Source organism: Plutella xylostella, chromosome 3 (assembly GCF_932276165.1).
Source record: "Plutella xylostella chromosome 3, ilPluXylo3.1, whole genome shotgun sequence".
NCBI lineage: Eukaryota > Metazoa > Arthropoda > Insecta > Lepidoptera > Plutellidae > Plutella > Plutella xylostella.
Genome location: NC_063983.1, coordinates 1,838,083 through 1,862,409, shown reverse-complemented (window position 1 = coordinate 1,862,409; position 24,327 = coordinate 1,838,083). Strand labels below are relative to the sequence as shown.

Here is a 24,327-nt window from a genome sequence, read left to right as displayed (position 1 = left end):
TAACTTACTTATCTACCACTACCAGATGATTTAAAGTTGTTAAATAAAAAATATGTGACGAAAATATTGTTTCATTTGTAAAGTTGGGTATGTACCTATACTATATTCATTCTTATTTGGCGAAAAAGGTAAACAATCTTTGTGTGTCTTTTTAATTAAAATACTATTAAATAAATAAACTTTGGCCAAAATAAATGGTTTAATTACGAAATCAATAATTTTTACTTGTAAGTATTTCATTTGTCATTATCTTTTATTTTATAACTTAGTTTTTTAATTAATTCAAATAAAAAGACACTCCAAGATTGCCCAAAATCTACAAGAGTAAGAAAATATACATTATATGTGCCTTGCGCTGATTTGCCTTAGGGAAGAAGTGTCGTGCCCTCGTGATGCGATTGGTTTGTACAGCCTCAGTAAAACATGTAGTGCTCCATTCTCCACCTAGTGCCTCTACCTGCGTATGCGGCACCTATCCTATCATTTATTGTGAAGATGCTGTGGCCACTGATATGATGATGGCATGTATGTACAGCGCCACAAACTTATCTGTTCCGGTGAGAGCGAACTAAATTGATACATATCTCATTATTTACTAATGAATTATATATTGATATAGATTAGATGGGTTTATTGAAACCACAAGAGCGAATTACCACTACTGGCAAACTTAAAATCTTATAGAATGAAGAAATATTACACATTTACGTGAACTGTCACCGGAACAGATAAGTTTGTGGCACTATAACTTTTAGACCCCGTTTCACAATGTCTGGTTAGTCGCTACCTGTCGGATAAAATACATGCTGTCACTGTCTAAAAAATAATAACAGAGAGTGACAGCATGTATTTTATCCGTCAGGTAGCCACTAACCAGACATTGTGAAACAGACCCTAACTTTATTTCCCATGCATAAGCATTTGTTAATCAAACGTCATAGGAAAACCATTGGGTCTAATATATATTATTTTTTATTTTATTTTTTATTTATAAAAACAGGCATATATATTGTACATTACATTTTTGTTTGACAGCGCCATTAAACCGGAATGGTTTGTCTTATTGTATTGTGATATTATTGCACCATGCATAGTAACCGATAGTAACCATAGTAAGAATAGTGGAGTGGCGCCCATATTAACTTCGACTCTTTCTTGTCAGGCTGTATTAGACTTTATTATTCTGAGATTATGACAGCCTGCCATTATGGACAACATCACAGATTATTATTGTACAAAAGTTTTGTACGATTGTCAAAAAGTTTATTTCAAGTCAAGATTTCAAATTATTTCAGCGTGAATGCCGGTTTCGGTTTGTTTTTATTTTCTTTATCCACCGGCCGGTACCTAGTACAGCTCGCGCCAATCATCGAGTTAGCTCTGAAGTTGCAGCGCTTAGCGTCGCACGATCAAAAAACAGGTATCAGCGGAAAGAAGGCAGTCCGGGAGGGGAGGGGTCGGCAGTGCACACCCCCTCTCTCTCCGGCCCCGCACCGCGGTCGCCTCGATTTATGTGCGTGTGTGTGTTCTCACTGTTCATACGCCACGCACACATTCGCACCTACAGCAAAAGTACAGTCGCGCATCGCATCATTGTAGTCGTTTTGTTTTGTGAGTGTCGTAATTATTTCGTTGTTGTTTTAATAAACTTAGTGGCATCGCATTGCTAAAATGCCTAGATCGAATACCGTTTTAAGCCGACAGGCTAGAAAAATTATATTCAACGTGTTTCAATTTATGAAAAAGGAAAGTGAAGAAGGTATCAAAATCGACCTTCAACACCTCCAAAAAAACTTAACATAGTTGAAACAATAAACCTGACTAAGTAGGTACTTAACTTTTGTACATACATATTTATTAGTCCCACTGTACATCTGCGCAACGCGCACCGCGCCAACTTCAGAGCTAACTCGATGATTGGCGCGAGCTGTACCTATAAGGTTTTACTAGGTATGAATGTAATAAGTAGTAATGAAATAAATAATTAAACCTATTAGATATTTTTATATAAATTGCAATCGTTAAATTCAAATATATTTTTGAAGCACAATTTCTTGTAAAGCCAATTAAACCACTTGAGGAATACTCCGTCATCCGTCATTGCTTGCATAGTTTCGGTATTAATACATGTAATTTATAATCTTTTTACAGCTAAATAATGGATATACTCGAATCCATACATTCCCATCTGAGACACCGCAACTTGGACCAGGCTGTTTACGATGCCATGAAGAGCAATGACCTCTCCGATGTTGTCATGAAAGTTTATGACACCATGAAGAAGAATAATCTTTTACCAGCTACTTGTAAAGAGATGAAATCTGAGTGCCAATCCAACGAGTTTCGCAAGCAAGGCAACAAGAACCTGGCAGAGAGTGAGTACCAGAAGGCTCTCATGTTCTACAACGTGGCGCTACTGTATGCACCTAACAACTCTCGAGCCATGAAACTAGCTTATGGCAACAGATCAGCTTTACTGTACAAATTTGAGCTATTTACCGCATGTCTCAAAGATCTGGAGATTGTGTTCTCTCTCGGCTGCCCAGACGATATTGCAGCGAAATTGAAGAAACGCCAAACTGCTTGCAATGAGAGGAGATGGGGGGAAATGCTTACCGAATCTGTGTTTAGCTCGGCCCATGCTGATGAATTCTTTGAATTCAATGTTACACGTAATCCACAAATACCTTGCGCTAGCCGAGCCGTTGGGGTGAAGGTTGAAGATGACATCCCGAGAGTGGTCGCAGCCACTGCTATAGGTGTGGGCACAGTGGTGGCCGTAGAGCCCGCCTTCGCCAGTGCCTCGCACAAGGGGAACCACTTCTTCTCCTGCCACTACTGTCACAAGATGGCCTTGAACCTCATCCCATGTCCTCAATGTTGCTATGCATTATTTTGTGGAACAGAATGTTTGAACAAATGTATGCAGGATTATCACAACATTGAATGTCACTTTGCCGGTAAACTAAAAGATTGTTTTCGAATGTGTGATTTAGCCACTAAGGGTGCTCTCAAAATTTGGAATTTGAGCAAGACTTGGGATAATTTCATATTAGAGTCTAAGAACACTGGTATAGGAAGAATTCAGAGTAGTTCAATAAATGAAGTATTTGACTGCAAGAACAAGGGTTCTTTACTGTGCTTTGATGAGGAGAACTTCCTAGTTTATGGTAAAATGTTCAACCTGAGCATTGGATGTGCCGCAATTCTGCACCACTTGGCCTCGGTGCCATCCTTCCTGCCGAAGGGAAGAAGCTCTTCACAGGAAGCTCTACGGGCCCTGGCACGGACCATGATGGGCTTGTGCCTGTTTGTGCCGCACTCGAGGATGCTGCAGGCGGTGCAAAACGGGGAGAAGTCTACTTTGGGCACACACATTGTTCCTAACTATGGATTGTTTTCATTCTCTGGAAAGTTGAAGAATAGTTGCGATCCCAACTTGTTGGCTGTTGGTCTGGATAACAAGCTGGCGCTAGTGGCAATCAAACCCATCCAGCCTGGCACAGAACTCACTGTTTCTTACATGTAAGTTCATTTTAAAATATAATTATTAATTTATTTTATGTAGGTAGTTAAAACCCCTATTTTTCTTATAAATCATACAATCACAGATTTTTGGAGTTGTTCCTCTGAATCTGAATACAAGACATGCACAGTTGTGATGCGATGCGAGCGAGCGCGACGCCAATTTTTAACCATTACTCTTGCATCTTGCGCCCCTTGAAAGTTTTGCTTATTTTGATTGTCCTTGTAATATTTACTACCTATTAGTACCTATGCATCTAACATAATATTACTTGTTATAATTCCAGATCGCACTGGACAGAGACCCACTCGGACGACCGTGCGTGCTCTCTCTTCGCGGAATTCAGCGTCGCATGCAACTGCACTGTGTGCGAAGAAAACTGGGACACTGACTTCCTGCTAGGCAACGACATACTGACAGACGAGCAAGCCATGTGCTACAGGAAACTCAAAGTACGTCAAATACAGAAGGAAATCAGTCTCCCGTCTAACACACCGAAGTATGAAAAGAAGATATTTAATGCCTTAAGTGTTTTGAGTGACTCCCCGAACTGTGAAGCGTATTACGACGTGTTTTGTCTGTTTAAGCGCTGTATGCTGCATTACCAGCTCGCCTACAGTAGGAATGTTATTGTGGGCGCGTTAGAATGAGATTTAAGTTGGCCGAGAGTGCTTCATGGTATTATCGTCTAAACGCCACTTTAGTTGTAAGTGTTGTAGTAACTGATTGTTGTTTGAATATTTTGTAAGTGTAATTAAATATTCCAACTGAGTCTATGTCTTAGGGCTGATTTTTCAATGGTCAGATAAGTATTATCTTAGGAATTAAATTATTGCTGTCACTGTCTAATAAAAACATTCAGATGCAACACATTTTATTCCTCAGATAACACTTATCTGACTGTTGAAAAATCAGCCCTTAGACAACATATAAATGTAACTTAGGTATTATTACATTAGTAAGCTAAGAATTTATCGTATCCAAAACTTGTAAAGCCTGAAAACAAAAAATATAGGTTTTGGTACAAGCTGTGATTTGTTAAAAATTGTAACACAAAAATCTTTTATAATTCTGTTTTTTACTTCAATTACTGATAGTAATGTGGTGACTATCTTAAGTTTATTTTAGCTATATTAATCATTTAAAGCCTTAAATGCCACAAACAAACTCTACTTATTTCTAAGGTTTTCATTATTTTCAAGGAGTAATGTAGACGTTAGGAATTTCAGATGAATGAGAGAATGGAAAGAAAATAATTATACTGCTGTAAAATCAAATCACATTTTTATTTTTCGGCACATTATAATTAGTATCACAATCATTAATACAGTACCTAAACTTAATTATTTCGATAGACGACTGGGATATTATGCGTTTATTTGTTACATACTAGCCGTGTGTGAGATGTCCCCACATATTATTAGTAGGTACTACATAACATATCCCAGTGAACCACTGATCCAATCATAATACATAATCTATTTCTTCCAGGCAACCTTAGGTTGAAGTAGTGACTTTGTTATCTACATACATATTAGTGATGTAACGAATGTGTGTTTTTGGACATTCGCGAATGCGAATGCGAATATCTGATATCGACATTCGCGAATGCGAATATTCAGTTTGTGTTAAAATTTGGGACCATTTGCATGGTTTGGTGACTATCTAGTACTGGACGAGGTACATTCCGTTCTAGACGCATTCCGAATCAGACTAGCCAATAATTGTCGCAGTTTTTTTTAAAGTACACTTTAGTTAGCCCCGTAACTGTTAACCGTACTGTAACATTGCGACTGTGTGCGGTTTCTGAGGACGACTTACACGAAACATTTAAAAATTTTAAATCTATGGCTGTCTTGCTCTGACACTTCAGGGTTATTGGTAAAGTAGACCTGATCCTTTCAAGATGTGATAGAGGAAGACATTTTCAGTCGATTGAACCCTATAATGCATTGTCCGAAACTTAACCATTTCGGCATATTCAACATATTGAATATGTAAGTTTTTTTTATGTTTTTCAAAAAATTTAAGCTTAAAATTGAAAAACAAAACTATTTCAATAACTTTTTTGGTTGTTTTGCATGAATAAGTGACACCTAAAATTAACTAATTAAATTAGACATAATACTTACCTCAAAAGAGTTAAACATTTTTTTTAAATATTCAGAACGTAAATTAATTTAAAAAGAATGTCATACGACAATTTTTTACGCACTTCAGCTTTAAAGCGTCCGTAGTCGAGCGGGCCTCAGTGATCGTAACTGATCGCTGAGGTTAAGCAACAACTGACACGGTCAGCCATTGGATGGGTGACCAATTTCAAGTGGTGCTTTTCTGGACGCTTCCGTGCTTCGGACGGCACGTTAAGCCGTGGGTCCCGGTTGCTGCTTCGGCAGCAGTCGTTAAGCCTAGTCAGAGGCCTTCGGGCGGCTTGAAAACATCTGACAGTCGGGTTGCCCACTTACCCGACAACTCTCTCAGCACAAGCTTGCTTGTGTTGGGGTCCACCAACCCGCACTTGGCCAGCGTGGTGGACTAGGCCTAAACCCTTCCTTCATTGGAAGGAGACCCGTGCCCCAGCAGTGGGGACGTAATGGGTCGTGATGATGAATGCACATTTGATTATTTTACGCTTTTTTATGCAAAACAACTAAAAAAATATTGAAATATGGCTAGTTTTTTTATTTTCGGTGTTAAGTATAACAATTTGACAAAAAAATAAAAAAAAACTTAAATATTAGATATGGTTAAGTTTTGGATAATGCAATATAGGGTTCAATCGACTGAAAAAGGCCTTCCTCTATCACCTCCTGAAAGGATCAGGTCTACTTAAAAATACGCTTTTTTATTATGTTTAGGTCTTATGAAACTATTAACTATAATATGTAAAGTTTCATTTCCCAAAGTAAATAAATAATACCAAATGATAAAGTAAGACTGGAAATGTGATTAACAGGGTAACTTGTAATAAAAAGGTTATAGATGAATGGATTTAGATTTTGTTAACCTATCTACCATTATTTTCAAATAGTTTTTAATAAGAAGTGATTTGATTTTTGATTTTGATTTTCAAAATTCTTTATTAAATATAAAAATTATTTAACATATAGTACAACTTATATAATTATACTATATTATAATGTTATCTTATACACTTTTTACGGCTCTAGCCATTTAAAGTTTACAAACAAGGTAGGTTTGGTAAATAACAATAAGTTTTATATCTATAATAAATACATTTGTAAGGTGATGAAAGTATAAACATATTAGTATAAAGTTTATTTTTAACTATGATTTAACAATACCTACTTAGGTACTACATAAATTACTAGCCCACTTGAGTGTCCAGGGAGGCAATATATTGAGGCGCAATATAATATTACCTATCAGAGGGTATAATTAAAAAATTACAAACAAGGTGTTAACAATCTCTTCCGTCGCCGTCGCGCTCGCGTCGCAACGCATGCGGGGGACACGAGCGGGTGAATCAGCGCGAATAGTGATGGGACAATGTGTGAGCACCAGGACTATCGACAATGGGTATCGATGGATGATACCAGGGAGTTGTAATGTGTTTTAGATTTGAAATAGAATTTACGGGTTAAGTTTTGTATGAAATCATATAGTTGTGGAAGCTTAATTTTATCGTGAAGTTTCCTAATATTAGTGAGAAATGGTGTGTTGTACGATATTTTTACCGCTTTATTTTGGATAACTTGTAGATAAAGGAAGTTAGTTTTGCAAGTGTGACTCCAGACGGGCGCGGCGTAGGTGAGGCACGGTCGGACAAGCGTGTTATAGAGGCGTAATTTTGTTACTGAACTGAGGTTGCTCCGTCTGTTAAGAATCGGGGACAGAGAGTTTAGAGCAGTTAAGCCCTTGTCTCGAGTAAGTGAGCTGTGTTTGGACCAGTTCAATTTTTTGTCCAGCGTGACACCTAAGTATCGAACTGATTTGCTCCAAGGGATTTCATGGCCGTTTATTTTAAGTTGCTTTTTAGGTTCTTGGCGCTGTCGCGAGAATAATATTGCCTCTGTTTTGGTTTCATTTAATTTCAGCTTCCATCTAGTGAAATATGAATGAAGGTTATCAAGGGATAATTGAAGCCGATCTATTATTAGGTCGACGTCGTTTGATGAGGTGTACGAGGCAGTGTCATCTGCAAAGCATGCGAGGTTAGTACGGGGTTGTGTAGGAATGTCATTAACATAAATTAAGAACAGGTATGGCCCGAGTATTGATCCTTGAGGAATTCCTGCAGGGACATCCCGAGGAGCTGATTTAATAAGAAGTGATATTCGCAAACATTCGCACAAAATTTTGCGAATGCGAATGCGAATATCCAAAAACATGCGAATATTCGCGAATGCGAATGCGAATATTCGTTACATCACTAATACATATTATAAGTGTAGCAGATGGCAGAGAACTCCCTCACATTCTACAGGTTGCTGCAAAAATGGTGTACCTACTAATCAGAGTCAAAGACTGAGAAGAACTTTAGAAGAAAGACTCAGAAAGAAGAGTCAGAATCTACTTATTCAAAGACTCCTGGTAATTCACAAAAACAATTACTGCTATACCATAACTAATACGTCACGTAACCAACAAAGTTTCTATGGGAGTATAATTTATTTATCGCGTATTTTCTTAAGTATTACACCAAAAGTTGTTCAGACCTCTTTCGGCATAGAATAACACTTCTGTAACACCTGTATACGTATATGATAGCCGCTCTTCAAACTTCATATTCCAAGAAAGAGTAAGAACCCTCGATGGAAAGATCCGTCTGGAAATTATTCACTCACTTTTTCCCCCTTTCCGATTGGGTAGTAGTGTTGGATATCGGATTTTTTTAAAGAAAAAAGTTGATTCTTATGTTATACTAGCTGTATCCGCGAGCTTCGCTTCGCCTTAAAAAGTTTTCCCGTGGGAATTCCGGGATAAAAAGTAGCCTATATTCTTTCTCAGGGTCTAGACTCTAGACCTTACTTTCTATATTTATAATATTAGTTAGGATTAGGATGTATGTGTCAGTGTCAGTTTTCTGCGGTGCGGTCTTCTATCCCGTTGTCTCCCGTGGCGGCGGTGTGCTGCTCTCGCCAGTACACGGGCTCCCGCTCGAACGCCTGAAATAAAAGACAAAAACGTATTTATTTATGGTTAGAAAGTTGGAAACATCCTTTTAAAAAGAAAACTGTCCTTTTTAACTTAGTTGGTTTTCCGCATTGATCCTCAAATTACTATGGGGTAACGGACTGGCCATCCTTTCACTACAGCGAAAATAGCCTAGTCTTCTGTTGGTCATCAACATTCTAAGAAGCCACTCAAGCTCACGTCAGAAAACCGGTAAATTTAAGGAACAAAATTGTTTACTGGCAAAAATGGCAAGAGCCCGTGTACTAGGTGGTAGCCTGTGTGACTAAGGGCGGATTCGACCAACGTCGAGTAACTTTTTACTCACGAGTAAAGTACCAGTTACTCGCGAGTAAGCAGATTTTGCATTCTACCAAACCTGAAACCAAGATAACTAGCTTATCCCAAGAATAAAATGTTATACCGCCAAAATTGACCGTGTAATGAGCTTATCCGAGAGTAATTTTGTAATGGCGGCAGCACATCAGCTGATTAGAAAACCGTCATAATGACATATAAACACATCTGTCAAAACATAAACAAAAGTACGTTAAAAGGCAAAGTCTCAGAATAACAACAGCGAATAAATTATTAAAACATAAACAATTTCATACTTTTATAATCCATTCAAACTAAGTTGGCATGTCATTTCTATTGCATGCTTTGAAACGCAGCTATTTTTATTTTAGTTGCATTACAGTTTCGTTCCTCGTTCATTCAATTTAATCATGGTATAACTTGGTAGAATGCAAATGTACTTATCCTAGATATTTACTCGCGTATAATTTTAATTCCGGTATAGTTATTCTCGTGTAATAGGGCGTGCAAAACCGGTTAACCGGTTTTTCCGAAAACCGGTTAACCGGACAATATTTCACGGTTTTTCATAACCGGTTTTGAGAGTTCAAAACCGGAAACCGAAAACCGGGTTTTCACCGGTTTTGATCGTATTTTTATATACTTTTTTACATACATTAGAAGTTGAACCCATAAACTCTAAAAATAAAAGAATTTGTATATCGGTTGGCACACTGATGGACACTAGATTAATGGTGAAACTCATAAAAAAGCACTAAAATATTGTATGGAAATTGAGTGACGATTTTCTGGTGCACATGCCGGCACTCTGCCTAGGCGCAGTAAAGCAAACACGACGTCAGTGACCGATGTGTGCGTGTGAGTTCACACTTTTTGCTGTATGAAAACTTATTGCTGTGTGAAAAAAAGGTACTCTGGGTGCACATAATTATAACGTTGAAATCTTGCCCAATAAAGCACAACAAGGTGGTCTTCATACAAACTCTAGGTAAAACAGGACTGCATTGACCGTTGTTGAAAATATAATTAGGCCAAGTGCGGGGACTGCATTCGACGTTATGAACTTTTTTCATGAAGTGTTTAGGACGTCAAATCAAATGCAGTCGTGTCCATCAATGAGTTAGGCTTTCTTTCGTTGCGTTGATATGAATAAATCAAAAAAACATTCATCATCTTACTGCTACTAGGTATAGAGTGGTCGTAAGAATCAGACGATAAATGTTTTTTTTTTCAAAATCTGCCTATATGTCTAAAATATACAATTATTGATGATAACAGAACGATATAAAAACACCATTAAGGTGCCACACACTTTTTGTAGATGTGATAACAGTAAGTGGGTACTATGATAATTCTTATTTAACTTTTTTTCCTGTTCACTAAATTATTAATTTGTCATATGGTTGATTAAAAACAGGTAAGTATATCATAAAAAATGTTTTATTCGTATGTTTTATGGATATCTCTATCTAAGAATATGGGTTTCTTGTTTAATTAGTACTGTATGACAAAAAATATATAAGTAATATCAAAACCGGTGAAAAACCGGTTAACCGGTTTTGAGGCTGAAAACCGAAAATTCAAAACCGGTTTTGAAAACCTTCCGGTTTTGCACGCCCTACGTGTAACGTGATGTTTGGACGAATTCACCCTAAGGGTGGATTCGACCAACGTCGAGTAACTTTTTACTCACGAGTAAACTAGCAGTTACTCGCGAGTAAGCCGATTTTGCATTCTACCAAACCCGAAACCAAGATAAGTAGCTTATCCCAAGAATAAAATGTTATACCGCCAAAATTGACCGTGTAACGAGCTTATCCGAGAGTAATTTTGTAATGGCGGCGGCACATCAGCTGATTAGAAAACCGTCATAATGACATATAAAAAGCACATCTGTCAAAACATAAACAAAAGTAAGTTAATAGGCAAATTCTCAAAATAACAACAGCGAATAAAATATTAAAACATAAACAATTTCATACTATTATAATCCATTCAAACTAAGTTGGATGTCATTTCTATTGCATGATTTGAAACGCAACTATTTTTATTTTAGTTGCATTACAGTTTCGTTCCTCGTTCATTCAATTAATCATGGTATAACTTGGTAGAATGCAAATGTACTTATCCTAGATATTTACTCGCGTATAAATTTTATTCCGGTATAGTTATTCTCGTGTAAGATGATGTTTGGACGAATTCGCCCTTAGACTTTCCGAGATATCCCAGACACCTGAGGCCCACAGGCTGAGGGAGTTCTATGCATTTAACATATAGCGAATTAGTCAGTAGGTATTCAATATTTATTTATTTATTTATAGACACTTTATTGCATACTTAAAAAATAACATACACAGACAAAATACAAATTGAGAAGAAGTTAGTACACAAAGGCGGGCTTATTGCCAAAAAGCAATTTCTTCCAGCCAACCCTTGGTTGGTGGAAAACTCAGGTAAATTTAACAAAACTCTTTTATACAATAATAAAAAAAACAGTAAATGCAGACATATAAGTAACTAAGACTACTTTAAGCATGTCCAAAATAAACCTATAAACTAGAATTAACCTACCTATTCAACCTACTTAAATAATAATATAAATACACATATACCTAAGAGACAAAATACACTTAATATATACTGGCTATATTAATACATACATATACTTACTTACATAATTATAATTTCCAACCTAAGGTTTGATAATAGTGATCCTTTACGCTCTTTTTAAAGGTAGCAAGCGAAGGTGATAGTCGTACAGTCAGGTGCAGAAAAACCTGACCCCCTGCATTTCAAATAGAAATTCAAACTACGCAAAGCCAATTTGTCGGTGTGACGTATGTTGCGGTAGTGCTCGTGTCTATAGACAGACACAGAACTATTTTACTATTCTCCTATTTATATCCATCATTTAGATTTTAGATAATATCCATCATTTACACAAACTAACGAATTCATAGAACAATAATATTATGAAATACAAAATTTAAATCATTTTTGTTTTTCATCTGGGCTCGAACCCGCGGCCCAATTATTCACAAACCAACCATTTGCCCGCTACGCCACGAAGCTTATTGAACTCGTTTGCAAAATAGTGAATATGTTGCGGTTCATTAGCAAAAGTATAGTCTATGTAGTGAATAGTGATAATTGTTTACAATATGAAATATTATAAGCGCAGAGGGTATTTTGAATTTATTTCTCATTTGAAATTGTAGACTTGAAGAGAATGTTTTGTTGCATTGAGATGGGTTTTGTTAATTCCATCTGATTGATCTGATTTATATTTATACCCATAATATAATCAAAATTATTGATTTGTAACGATGACAAACGAATTTATTAACAAGGTCATCATTATTAATTGAGTTTATTTATTTATTTATTTATTTATTTAGGAAAAATAACAGAAATAGATCACAGAGAGTAATATGCAGACGGATATAAAATAAATGCTTAAATCTACTTCCTTGAACATTTTTCTCAGGGATATAATATTATAATACTTTATTTGGTGACATTTTAGAATTAATTTAGTAGATATAAAAATATTTATGACTAAAATTAAGCAAGTGCCAGGACAACATTGGGTTCGTATTTTCTCTTTATAATTTTATTGGTTACTTTATATATTATTGGCTTTCATTTATTTTACTTATAGATTATCATAATATACTTTTTACGCTATAGTAATAATGTCACAATTATTATATTCATTAAGGCATGATCAAATTATTGTTTTTAAAGGTTACCGAAGATGGATGTCCTATAATGGGCCCTGAAGAACTGTTATAAAATAGCTAACGCATGACAAGATTTAATTTGAGAATTTTAAGGATGATATTATGGTTGCTGTTTGCATTGCGTGAGAAATATCTTCTACACGATAACAGCACAACTCGCAAAGAAGAAATGGAACATTATAACTATGTTATTATACGTTTAGTAGGTATTTAACGGGTCCCCAGTTTAAAAATAAGTAAAATTTATTTAGTAGTAAGATAATTATTTGTTCATACTGTTAAGATAATTGATTACATATTTATAAGTAACTACTTAGTAATAAAATTGTTGCTTATTTATAATTTAATTGTAGAAAACAACAAGAGATGTAAATTGTGAAATTTAGTAACATGTTGGTTCTCATTGTTGTAATTCTACAATTTTTGAATTTGTTTACTTTTGTTCATAATTATTCTGCATACAGACTAATAATATTTACTTGTTTAGTGAAATAAAGTTCTTTTTCTTATATATTATGTTTTTATTTTATTTCCTGTTCATATTGATAAAGATAGTCTAAAATAACCTATCTATATTAAATAAAATAAATAAAAATAAAATAAAATAACAAAGTAAAACATAAAAATAAATTTTAAAAGTCACACCTCCCAGAGATTTGAACTCTGAACCTCCATATTAAAAGCCGAATACCTTAACGATTACACCACACCGTCAAGTAGTTAAACTGGTGAAAAATGCAATCACTTCGTATCACACTGAGCTGGCTTGCAATAGTTAAAAGTGAACAACACAGGTTTTAACATTCTGGCATGAACTTTATGAAGCTAGTTCCAATATTTGATTTAAGATGGCGCTTAAATTAATAAAAGTCGATATTTAGCGCCATATTTTAACACACATACAGAAGTCTTAGTAATGAAACAAGGTGTATGTAGTTCAAGGTTATTTTACATAGGTGGCGCCTATGTGGGAGGGTTGTAGTTATAGCTATATAGGGGATCAGGATTAATTGCACTTGACTGTACGTTCACGGGCAAGGTGTTCCACAGACACGCCGCCTTCACAGCAAACGAGTCACTATAAGAAGCAGCGTTACGCAATATAGCTGAGGTCTAAAAAAGCTTTAAGAATTTGTATCAGTTTTACAACTCAACTGTACTTTATATATATAGACGACCGAATGGCGTAGTGGTTAGTGACCCTGACTACTGAGCCGATGGTCCCGGGTTCGATTCCTGGCTGGGGCAGATATTTGTTTAAATACAGATATTCGTTCTCGGGTCTTGGATGTGCCCGTACAATGGCAATAGGCCCGCCCCCTATTACATTGGGACTAACATAACACTCTGGCGAAAAGTGGGTGCAGCATTGCACCTCTGCCTACCCCGCAAGGGAGTACATTAGTACAAGGCGTGAGTGCGTGTACGTGTGTAGGTACTTTATATATATGGCCGGCGCACACTGGGCAGTCAGCGACTGAAGCTATTCCCACTGGCTGCACCCTTCACCACGGTGACAAATCCAAGACACTCTCTTGTCTGTCATGTTTGTCACTGAGGCGCTAAGAAGAAGAAGACTGTTACAGTCTTTGTATACACCTACACTTCTGACTTTGTAAACGCTTTTGTATACAGGATGTTGCAAAAAGGGTATACTAAGCCGAAACCTACATGTGCAGCATGGTATATCTAAGCCCGAAAATTATATTTTCGGGCTTAGATATACCATGTTTCAATTTCCATAGAAACTATGTTGGTCACGTGACTTTTTACTATGGAGAATGACTTTTTTTTCGGTTTCGGCATAGTACACCCTTTTTGTAACACCCTGTACAATAAAGTGTATGTACACTCAGCTGCATAAGTCGCCTATCAATTCATTGAAACATTGACGGTTCGTCAGTTTGACAAGTTAAAGAAGTGTATAGAGCTACTTATGGAGCTGACCGTAAATAAAATACATAAAGTTACCTGAGACATCTGAGGAGCGGTGGTAGCTCAGTCGGGTAAGCGCCCGCTTCTCACGCAAGAGATGCGGGTTCGATCCCGGCGCTGACATGTACCAATGAGTTCTTTTAACTTAAGTACAATGTATACCATCGCTCTTACGGTGAAGGAAAACATCGTGAGGAAACCTGCATATCTAGATCTAGCACATCTAGATATGTGAACCCACCAACCCGCAGTGGACCAGCGTGGTGGGAAATGGTCCAAGCTTAGGAAGGCAGTTTAGACCTTGGGGATATGCACAAAGGTTCCACTCGAGAGAGCCAGGTGCAGGTACTTACACCCCCACAGAGAATAGAATAGAATACCTGAGACATCTTGGTAAGCAGGTGAATAGGCGGCACTTCTTCAATGGCTCGCTGTCCCCACTCGAAGACGTGGCGAGTCAGGTCCCCTTCACCTACCTGACAACGATTAATATTATCATCATGACAACCAACGGGTTCGATCCCCAGCAAGGGCGGCAGATATTTGTATAAAGACAGGCAAACCGGGTGTAACGAAACATTAATATGTATTTTATTATATATATATGTGTATTATAATACATGTAGTTGAAGTATGTACTTCTGTGTAATTTATTTTGTTTATTTTTTGCCTATATTTAGTGTGTAGTTAGATAATAATAAATTAAATTAAACTATATACCTTGAGTAAGTACACTGTACCCCTTTTATATCTCTAGTCCATCCATCCAAAGGTTGTCTGGAAGAGATCGTTATAAGCGATAAGACCGCCTTTTGTACCCTAGTTAAGTGTCTATGTAAAATTGTTAATTATTTCTTGGTGTACAAATAAAGAGTACTCTATGTATGTATCTATCTACTTACATGTTTTTGATGCTGGACAGAGCATATTGTTTATTTGTACACCAAAAATAATAATAAAACTAAAAAGTTGTAACTTAATTAGGGAACAAAAGGCTTTGTATGGATGGACTAAACTAAAAGATTGAGTTTGGGTGCAGTGTGAGTGTACGGTACGTACATGTTAAAAGAAATATAGTTTAATTAATAATACTTACCAAGCCGAAAGGGGGTGACTCAGGGGGTAATACTAAATAACTTTGGTTCTACAGTTTTTTAAAATTCGCGAAAAAAAAATGTAGCATTACGATAATAAAAAGTAACATGACCAACATAGGTTCTACGGAGAAGCAAAATGCGGTGTTCTACTTTTACAAGTTTTCCCTTGGGAATTTCAAGATAAAAATTACTTAGCCTATGTGTTAATCCAGGGTGTCAGCTAATCCCATCCGGAATTTAATTAAAATCTTACCAGCCGTTTTGACGTGACAAAAATACACACACACATACTCACAAACTTTCGCCTTTATAATATTAAGAGACCTGAAGGAAGGCGTAAGAGGGGAAGACCAAGAAAGACGTGGCTTGATTGTGTGAAAGAAAATATGAGACAGTGTGGAGTGAATGAGGATAGGGTAAAATGGCGTAACATGACGCACAAAGCCAACCCTAAATGAGGAAAAGGCTAGGAAGAAGAAGAATATTAAGTAGGATTATAGTAGGAAGTAGGGTGTTGTATACCTTGAAATAAGACAAGTACAATTGCTTGGTGAATGTGGTGATGAAGTCCTTCCTTCCCGCGTGGTCAGCCTCCTCCATCAGCCCGGCCTCGTCCAGGAAATCCCACATCGCCTCTGAAGATACAATATTACATTATATTACCACATACATTTCACCCTGGTCTTCCTCCATTGGAAGTAGACCCGTGCCCCAGCAGTGGGGATGTGATGGTTAATAAAATCTATAATATTAATATTTTTGGGCACTTGCGATTGGTTGCGACTTGTTTGCATAAGCAGGTATTTTCTGAGTGCCTGTCACATGTCGGGTCTTTTAATCCATTGATTTTCTTTTGAGTTTCCCCATGTTTTATTTTAAACTATATCTACCTATAATAATAGCAAACACCACAAACACTTTGTTATTTCTAAACTCCAACGGTAAAATATGAAAATATGGGTGTTATAAGTTTCACATCTCTCTATATGTAATAGGCGTGTCGACAGTATTACATTATCAAAGATTTAATGACTTTAGAGGAAAATACACATTCAAAGGATTTAAAAAACTGATTTAGTTTTATTTAAAAAATTGAGATTATTAAGATTTTCAATAAAATAAAAGAGTAAAATACTGCAATCGGCCATTTTGACTGAAACGCCAATCACAGCGCATGACGTCATACTTATGTACGCTTCACTGTGTTTTGATTACCTTACATACTGATTGCGCGTTACGATTGATATATATTTGTTTTTGTGATTTATCGACTTTATAACACGAATCTATCTTTAACAATGGAACCAGGTTTTGTTAAGGTAAACAGTGCAAATTTGCCCAGGATCGATTTATTGATGTTGGGCGAGTTCCTTGCAACAAATAAAGAATTTTGCTCTTCCGAATTTAGAAACGTGAAAACCTCTTTGTAAGTTTAAAAAAAAAACACACACACGCACTCACGCCTTGTACTAATGTACTCCCTTGAGGGGTAGGCAGAGGTGCATTGCTGCACCCACTTTTCGCCAGAGTGTTATGTTAGTCCCAATGTAATAGGGGGCGGGCCTATTGCCATTTTACGGGCACATCCAAGACCCGAGAACAAATATCTGTGTTTAAACAAATATCTGCCCCAGCCGGGAATCGAACCCGGGACCATCGGCTCAGTAGTCAGGGTCACTAACCACTACGCCATTCGGTCGTCTAAAGTTTATTTTATTAGTATTTATCTTTAACTCTCTCTCTCTCTCTCAGCCTTCTGTAGTCCACTGTTGGACATAGGCCTCTCCTAACGATCGCCACCCCAAACGGTCACCCGCCATCTGCATCCAGCGGCTCCCCACCTTCCGCAGATCATCAGACCAACGGGTTGGGGGGCGACCGACACGCCGTTTGCCGACACGGGGTCTCCACTCCAGAACCTTTGTACTCCAGCGGTCGTCGGCTCTGCGGGCTACGTGACTAGCTACGTTATCTTTAACACTAGATATAAATATGACTAAGTAGCAATCAAACTCGTTTTAAACTCGTAGAAGTTTATTTCGCCGAAGAAGTTTGTTTCGTAGAAGTTTGTTTCGCCGTGCAAGCTTTAACCATTTATCTCTAATTATTTTCTTGTATGGGACATGTACAAACACCTTGTTGGGTGTCGTTATTGATGTATTTTTGCACTGAGGCACTGCACACCACTTATAAACTTTATAATTCATTTTTAACACAAAAAATACGCAGTGTTTGTTTACTTTGCTGTTGTAAACAAATTTGACGTACGTAAGTGTGACGTCACACACGACGCCATGACACGGCGAGCTGTTTTCGCGCAGTATTTAAAAATGATTATAAAAATGGCTTTAAATTTCCAAAATCTTAAGTTTATTACCGAAATATAGGTTTTGTTGTAAACAATAGATGGTTATCTGCATTACGGAAGAGGATTTCAAAATCTTTCGCCTTGCCTATTGTCATTGGTAGCTCCCAAACAGCTGAACTGATTTGTTTTGTTTTTTTATACTGATGTGGTGATTATTGCTGAAATGTACCCAGTGTTACCTCTAAAAGTTTAAACTATAGTCACAAATTTGGAATCCGCAGTACGATTTATACATTGGGAGGCTTGAACGTATCCAAAAAAAATTTGTAAGATACTTAGGTTTCAAATTCAAACTCCCAAGTATGGACTACAACAAACGATGTGTCAAATTGCATCTTCTACCTCTCAAATTACGTAGAGACATAAATGATGTAATTTTTCTGGTGAAAACCTTTCGTGGCCAAGTCGACTGCCCAGACTTACTGAACAAACTCGGCTTGCGGATTCCAACCAGGAGGACCCGCTCTCGGCCCCTCCTTTCCATCCCTCGCTCAAATAGCAATTATAGATAAAAGATACAACAATATTGTAAGTTGAAGCCAAACTGATTTATTATTAAAGTACCCTCTAATACAAATTATTATGAGACTGTTCAAATACACAATATACCTTCCTCTCATAATTAACAGGATTGAAATTAGAGTAATACAGAACAAGAACAGATTATCACACAATCAACAGACAATATAATGACAGATGGTTAATCAACACTAAACCATAAAGTTAAACATTAATCAACAGTAATTAAACTAAACACAAGAATCAACAAAAGTTAAAGTCAACAAGAATTAGGTATGCCAATAATATCAGGCCACATATCCGGTGGAGGTATCACTATAGGTTCATCAGAGGTTGAAGGTGAAGATGGCATGGAGACAGCTGGTCTGTGCATCTGTGCTGGTGGAGTCTCCACTCTTGGAGTAGGCACAGCTCGAGCTAACATCTGGTCAGCGTGTCGCCGGTGCAACTCCCCATCTTCCGTCCTCACCATGTAGGAGCTCGGTCCCTCCACCTGCTCGACCGTGGCTCTCTGCCACTTGTCTGGTGCCTGGTACATGCGCACGAGCACCGGCTGGGCGGGCGCGAAGGTGCGCGCGGGCGCGCTGTGCGCCGCGGCCTCCGCCTGGCGCGCGGCGGCGCTGGGCGCGGCGGCGGGGTGCAGCGCCGACACCGCCGTCCTGTACTTGCGTCCGTTCAGCATCTCCGCCGGGCTTTTGTTGGTGCAGCTGTTCGGCACCGTCCTCAACGCATAAAGCGCTTTAGGCATCTTCTCGTTCCATGGTAAATCAGATTCGCTCATTTTCTTGAGCTTATTCTTAAATGTCTGAATAGCCCTCTCAATTTGCCCGTTGGTCGCCGGGTGGTAGGGCGGGGAATACAAGTGCCTGATCCCATTTTTCTTTAAGAACATGTTGAACTCCACGGAACTGAAAGCCCTACCGTTATCGGATACCAGGACATCCGGCAGTCCTTGTGAGGCAAATATTTTTCGCATAACACTTATAACCGTTCCACTGCTCATAGATTGGATTATTTCAGCCTCGAACCATTTGCTGTAGCTGTCTATCAGAACAATGAATGTTTTTCCTTGGAACGGACCGGCAAAGTCAACATGAACTCGGCTCCATGGCTTTTCGGGAACAATCCAGGCTTGGGGATCTCTCGGAGGGTTGTTTCTCACGGCTTGGCAGGCTTCACATTCAGCCACCACTCTCTCAATCTGTTGGTCCATACCGGCCCACCATACGTATCCTCTAGCATAAGCTTTTGTTTGGACTATGCCGGCGTGCGGCTCATGCAATAATTTTAGCACTTCTTTTTGAAGTGACTGGGGTATAATGACTCTGTTGCTCCACAATAAACAGTCTTTATCGTGTGAAAGAGCCTCTCTGCGCGTCCAATATGGCTGCATCTCTGGATCTGTATTCGCACGTGGCCAGCCGTGTAGAACGTGAAACAACACTTTACGTAACACGCGATCCTTTTTTGTTTCAGTTGCAATCCTAGTTACATCCAGGTTCCATCCTTCAGGCTGCTCCGCCAGTAACAGCACTTCGCCCAGGGCATTCTCCTTGTTACCAGAACAATTTACTGCGGTCCACCTACTGAGGGCATCAGCTTGCCCAATCAATTTGCCTGGTCTAAACTTTATGACATAGTCAAAACATCCAAGTTTCAATGACCATCTCAGCATACGTGGTGAAATAAAGTCAGGAATCGGTTTATCAGGATTGAAAAGTCCAACTAGCGGCTTATGATCTGTTATAATACAGAATTTGCGCCCAATCAAAAATTCACGGAACTTTTCCAACCCATACATGATGGCTAACGCTTCCTTATCGATTTGCCCATATCTGCGTTCATGCGGTTGCAAGGTTCGGGACGCCATCATTACTGGTCTCTCAGACCCATCTTCCATAACGTGAGCTATCACGGCCCCAAGGCCATATTCAGATGAATCACAAATGAGCAGTAGCTCTTTATTAAGGTCATAACCGACTAGAGTCATATCAGATGACAGTAAGCTTTTCGCATCCTCAAAAGCTTTCTGTTCCACATCGCCCCAGACCCAAGGTCTCTTTGATTCGAGGAGGCGATACAGTGGCTCTAGTAATGTTGCTTTATCAGGCAGGAATTTCTCATAGAAGTTATACAGCCCCAGAAAAGCCCGCAACGTGGCTTTGTTTGTAGGTGCCGGTTTATCTTTAATTTCACGCACTTTTTCAGGTGACGGGTGCAGACCTTCAGCATCTATCGTATGACCCAAGAAGTTTATGCTGTTAGAAGCAAATACACACTTCTTCAGATTCAGTCGAAAACCCATTTCTGTCAGTTTCTGTAGGACTGCTCGTAGTCTCTGGTCGTGCTCCTGCGCAGTGCGGCCCGTCAGCGCCACGTCGTCCAGCAGGCACGCCACGCCCGCCATGCCCGCCAGCGCCGACGACATCACGCGCTGGAAGATCCCGGGAGCCGCATTCACACCGAAGGCCAGACGGTTCATCCGCATCAGCCCGAGAGGCGTATTCAGTGTTAAGAGCATTGCTGTGTCCTCATCCACCTTCATCTGTAGGTACGCATGCTTCAAGTCGAGCTTGCTGAAGACTCTTCCTCCACTGAGGTTCACGAAGACTTCGACGGCGGCTGTGAGTGGATACGTATCGACATCAATGGCAGAATTGACGGTTGACCGATAATCGCCGCAGATACGTAACGCGCCGTCATCTTTCTTGACGAGCCGCAGTGGGGTCGCCCACTTGGAGTATCGCACCGGAGTCAGGACACCGCTCTCCACCATCCGATTCAACTCCTCTTCGACTTGTTTCTTTAAGGGAAATGGAACCGGCCGTGCTTTCAAGAACCTTGGTTTTGCATCAGGACGAACGTGTAATGAGATTTCAGGACCTTTATATTCACCAAGTGTCTCATTAAATAAATCTGGGAACTCACTCATCAGTCTTGAAATTTTATCATCAGTCCAACACAGTCCCGCAACATCCAAACACAACGCTTGAAACCAGTTCCTACCTAACAAGCTCGGCCCTTTACCCGACACTACTAACAGTTCACACTGGGCCTCCTTGTTGCCTAGCACCACGCGCACGTGCGTCACACCCAACACTTTCAAAGGTTCACGAGTCCATGTCACTAGTTTTACATTGGTAGACTGCAGAGGTGGCGCCACCTGCCACAGCTTGCGGTAGGTTTCTTCAGAGATGATGCTCCTCGAGGCGCCCGTGTCCACCTCCATGCTCAGCTTGGCGCCGTCGATGGTCAGCTCTGCTGTTATCGGTGCACGATAAGTATTATCCGAGCAGACGTAGACACCCATCATATCTTCTGAAGCCACCACTTCTTGGTCGTCACCTCCCACTTGATGCACCTTTCCCGATTTCTTCATGCAGGCGGAGGCAATGTGCCCAAATTTCTTACAGTAAAAGCACTTAGCTTTCATGAAAGGACACCGCTCTCCAGCCTTATGATTCTGTGCACAATGTCGACATTCAATCGATTTTATTCTACCAATGTCCATAGGTTCACTGACACTGGACGGAGTTTGCTTCATCTCGCTAGTGTCGGGGTACAGGTCATGGAACGCCGCCTGGTAGTTGAGACAGAGCTGCACAGCCCTCTCGTACGTGAGGTCCGTAGTCTTCAACAGGTCGCGACGCAGGCGATCGTCCCGCACGCCCAACACTAGTCGATCCCGTAACTGTCGTTTCAAATCTACAAAGTTGCACTTAGCTGCCATGAGGCTTATGGCCGATACAAAGTCCTGCACGCTCTCCCCTTGTATTTGTAGGCGTTTGTGAAATTTCCCGGCTTCAAGTATTTCATTCACCTCAGGTTCATAAAATTTATCTAACACCAAGAGAATGTCATAAAACCCAACACTGGTCGGTCTTTTCGGCACTAGGAGTGACACTATTAGTGAATAAGTATCTTTGCCGCACTGAGATAGGAACAATGATCGCGCTTTTTGTTCATCAGCCGGCTCCGCGGACACCCCCGCGGCGTCGAGTGCACACAGTAGCCGCTCCTTGTATTCACACCACTTATCAGTCTTTGGGTTAAACTGACCGGGAAACACAATATTAGATACATTTGACGCCATTATCCTCACAAAAACAATTAATTTACCGAAGTCGCCATTAAAAGATACAACAATATTGTAAGTTGAAGCCAAACTGATTTATTATTAAAGTACCCTCTAATACAAATTATTATGAGACTGTTCAAATACACAATAATAGACATAACACTTTTGTGATTAGAGCTGCCGAAACATACAACCGTCTATGTAGCAATACCGGTGTTGATCTATTTTATAGTAGTTATAACTCAATTAAGGACCACATTATTAATAAATTTGTTAGCTCACTGTGATGCTAATCGTAAATTTTAAGTAAAGTATAAGGTTTCTATATGTGAAAACCTTTAACTGGCATGTTTGTTGCTATTAATTTAACTATTCCTAGTTCTATAATTCCATGCTGTTGGTTTTCCATGCTTCATTAATAAATAAATAAATAAATAAATAAAAGAAACAACTGGCTTAACATTTGCATCAAAATTCAACCCTGTATGTGTGATTGTAATCACTTGACCACACATACAGGGTTGCATTTTAATTCTAGGTTCATTCAGGTTTTATTATACTTACCTGGCTCTCTTGAGTGGACCCTTGTGCATATCTCACACATACAGGGTTGAATTTTGTAAGTACTCTTTATAATGTGTATTGAAAATGTAACTTAACAAAAACATTCCTTTGGGTTAGTTAGTGGGTTCAGTTGGGGGCAAGATGAGGGAAAATACCAAATACCTTCAGTAACACGTCCCCCGCTCATGAACAGGTGTGTGAGTGCGGCCACAAGCATCCTATGCAACACCGGGTCGCTGCTTGTGTCCGGCAGCGACTCAGTCTCCTCCGCCAGCACCACTATGAACTGCACGCCACTCTTCGCTTCCACTTGCACTAGTTTGCAGCCATACACCTGAAGAATATAAGAGGGTTTGCTGCAAAAATTTTACCATATAAAGAAGATGAAGGCTGAAGAATAAAGAACTGGAAATTTAGTTCAATATAGACTGGGAATAGAGTTGTTTGTGGCAAAAACCCAAAATAAAGAATACTTATAATTGAAAAAGATTACCTTTCTTATAAGTTTGTTTGCTTCGCTAATAACTACGTTAATACGGTTCGAAGGTATTTGGAAGTTTGGTGCAAGGAATTTTTGGATTTCAGCCCTTTTTATGGGTATTTTGCTTCCTTCGCGGCATATCAGAAACCGCGCGCACTCGTTGATTGCCTCCCCGAGGTCTGGGTCCGCGTCTGCTTCCTCCGCCGCTCTGCTTGCCCTCGATCTTGGCTGACTCATGTCTTTAAATGCTCAAAATGTAAAAATACAAATACGCTGCTTTTTGGTTTTGTTTCAAGATTACAAACACATTACAAAGCCGAGCAAAACAAATAAAAAATTATGAACTTTTGACATTTACCATTTGATTTGACATAACATTTTCTAACAAGGTACTCTGTACTCTGTGTGGTTATCGGTTTCGATGTATGAGAGGCTTTATTATTCTAAGATTTCAAGCTTGCGAGTTGCTTGAGTTTGGTACGGTCTATGCGTTAAAGGTCGTTTAAAGTTTGTTGTTCGCATAGACCTACTAGTTGGTTGCGTAAAGTTTTGGCAAATACGA

General features: G+C 39.0%; 2 protein-coding genes and 1 long non-coding RNA gene across 3 annotated transcripts; 2 read left to right on the top strand and 1 right to left on the bottom strand.

Annotated features, from left to right (window-relative positions):
• Positions 1-1,349: 1,349 nt before the first annotated feature.
• On the top strand, positions 1,350-5,010 carry LOC105391655 (SET and MYND domain-containing protein 4). Its single transcript, XM_011563172.3, has 3 exons — positions 1,350-1,950; positions 2,152-3,525; positions 3,813-5,010. Exons 2-3 carry the CDS (start codon positions 2,159-2,161, stop codon positions 4,174-4,176), a joined length of 1,731 nt encoding a protein of 576 aa, XP_011561474.3. The 5' UTR covers positions 1,350-1,950; positions 2,152-2,158; the 3' UTR covers positions 4,177-5,010.
• A 3,501-nt stretch (positions 5,011-8,511) lies between these two features.
• On the bottom strand, positions 8,512-24,140 carry LOC105387659 (melanoma-associated antigen D2). Its single transcript, XM_038116935.2, has 5 exons — positions 23,778-24,140; positions 23,447-23,618; positions 16,278-16,390; positions 15,039-15,134; positions 8,512-8,655 (listed from the first exon to the last, which is right to left on the bottom strand). Exons 1-5 carry the CDS (start codon positions 24,000-24,002, stop codon positions 8,566-8,568), a joined length of 696 nt encoding a protein of 231 aa, XP_037972863.2. The 5' UTR covers positions 24,003-24,140; the 3' UTR covers positions 8,512-8,565.
• Positions 16,745-18,218, top strand: LOC125489673. The gene is made up of 2 exons (XR_007267158.1): positions 16,745-17,181; positions 17,606-18,218. It is a non-coding gene; the product is annotated as an uncharacterized LOC125489673 (long non-coding RNA).
• Positions 24,141-24,327: the final 187 nt, after the last annotated feature.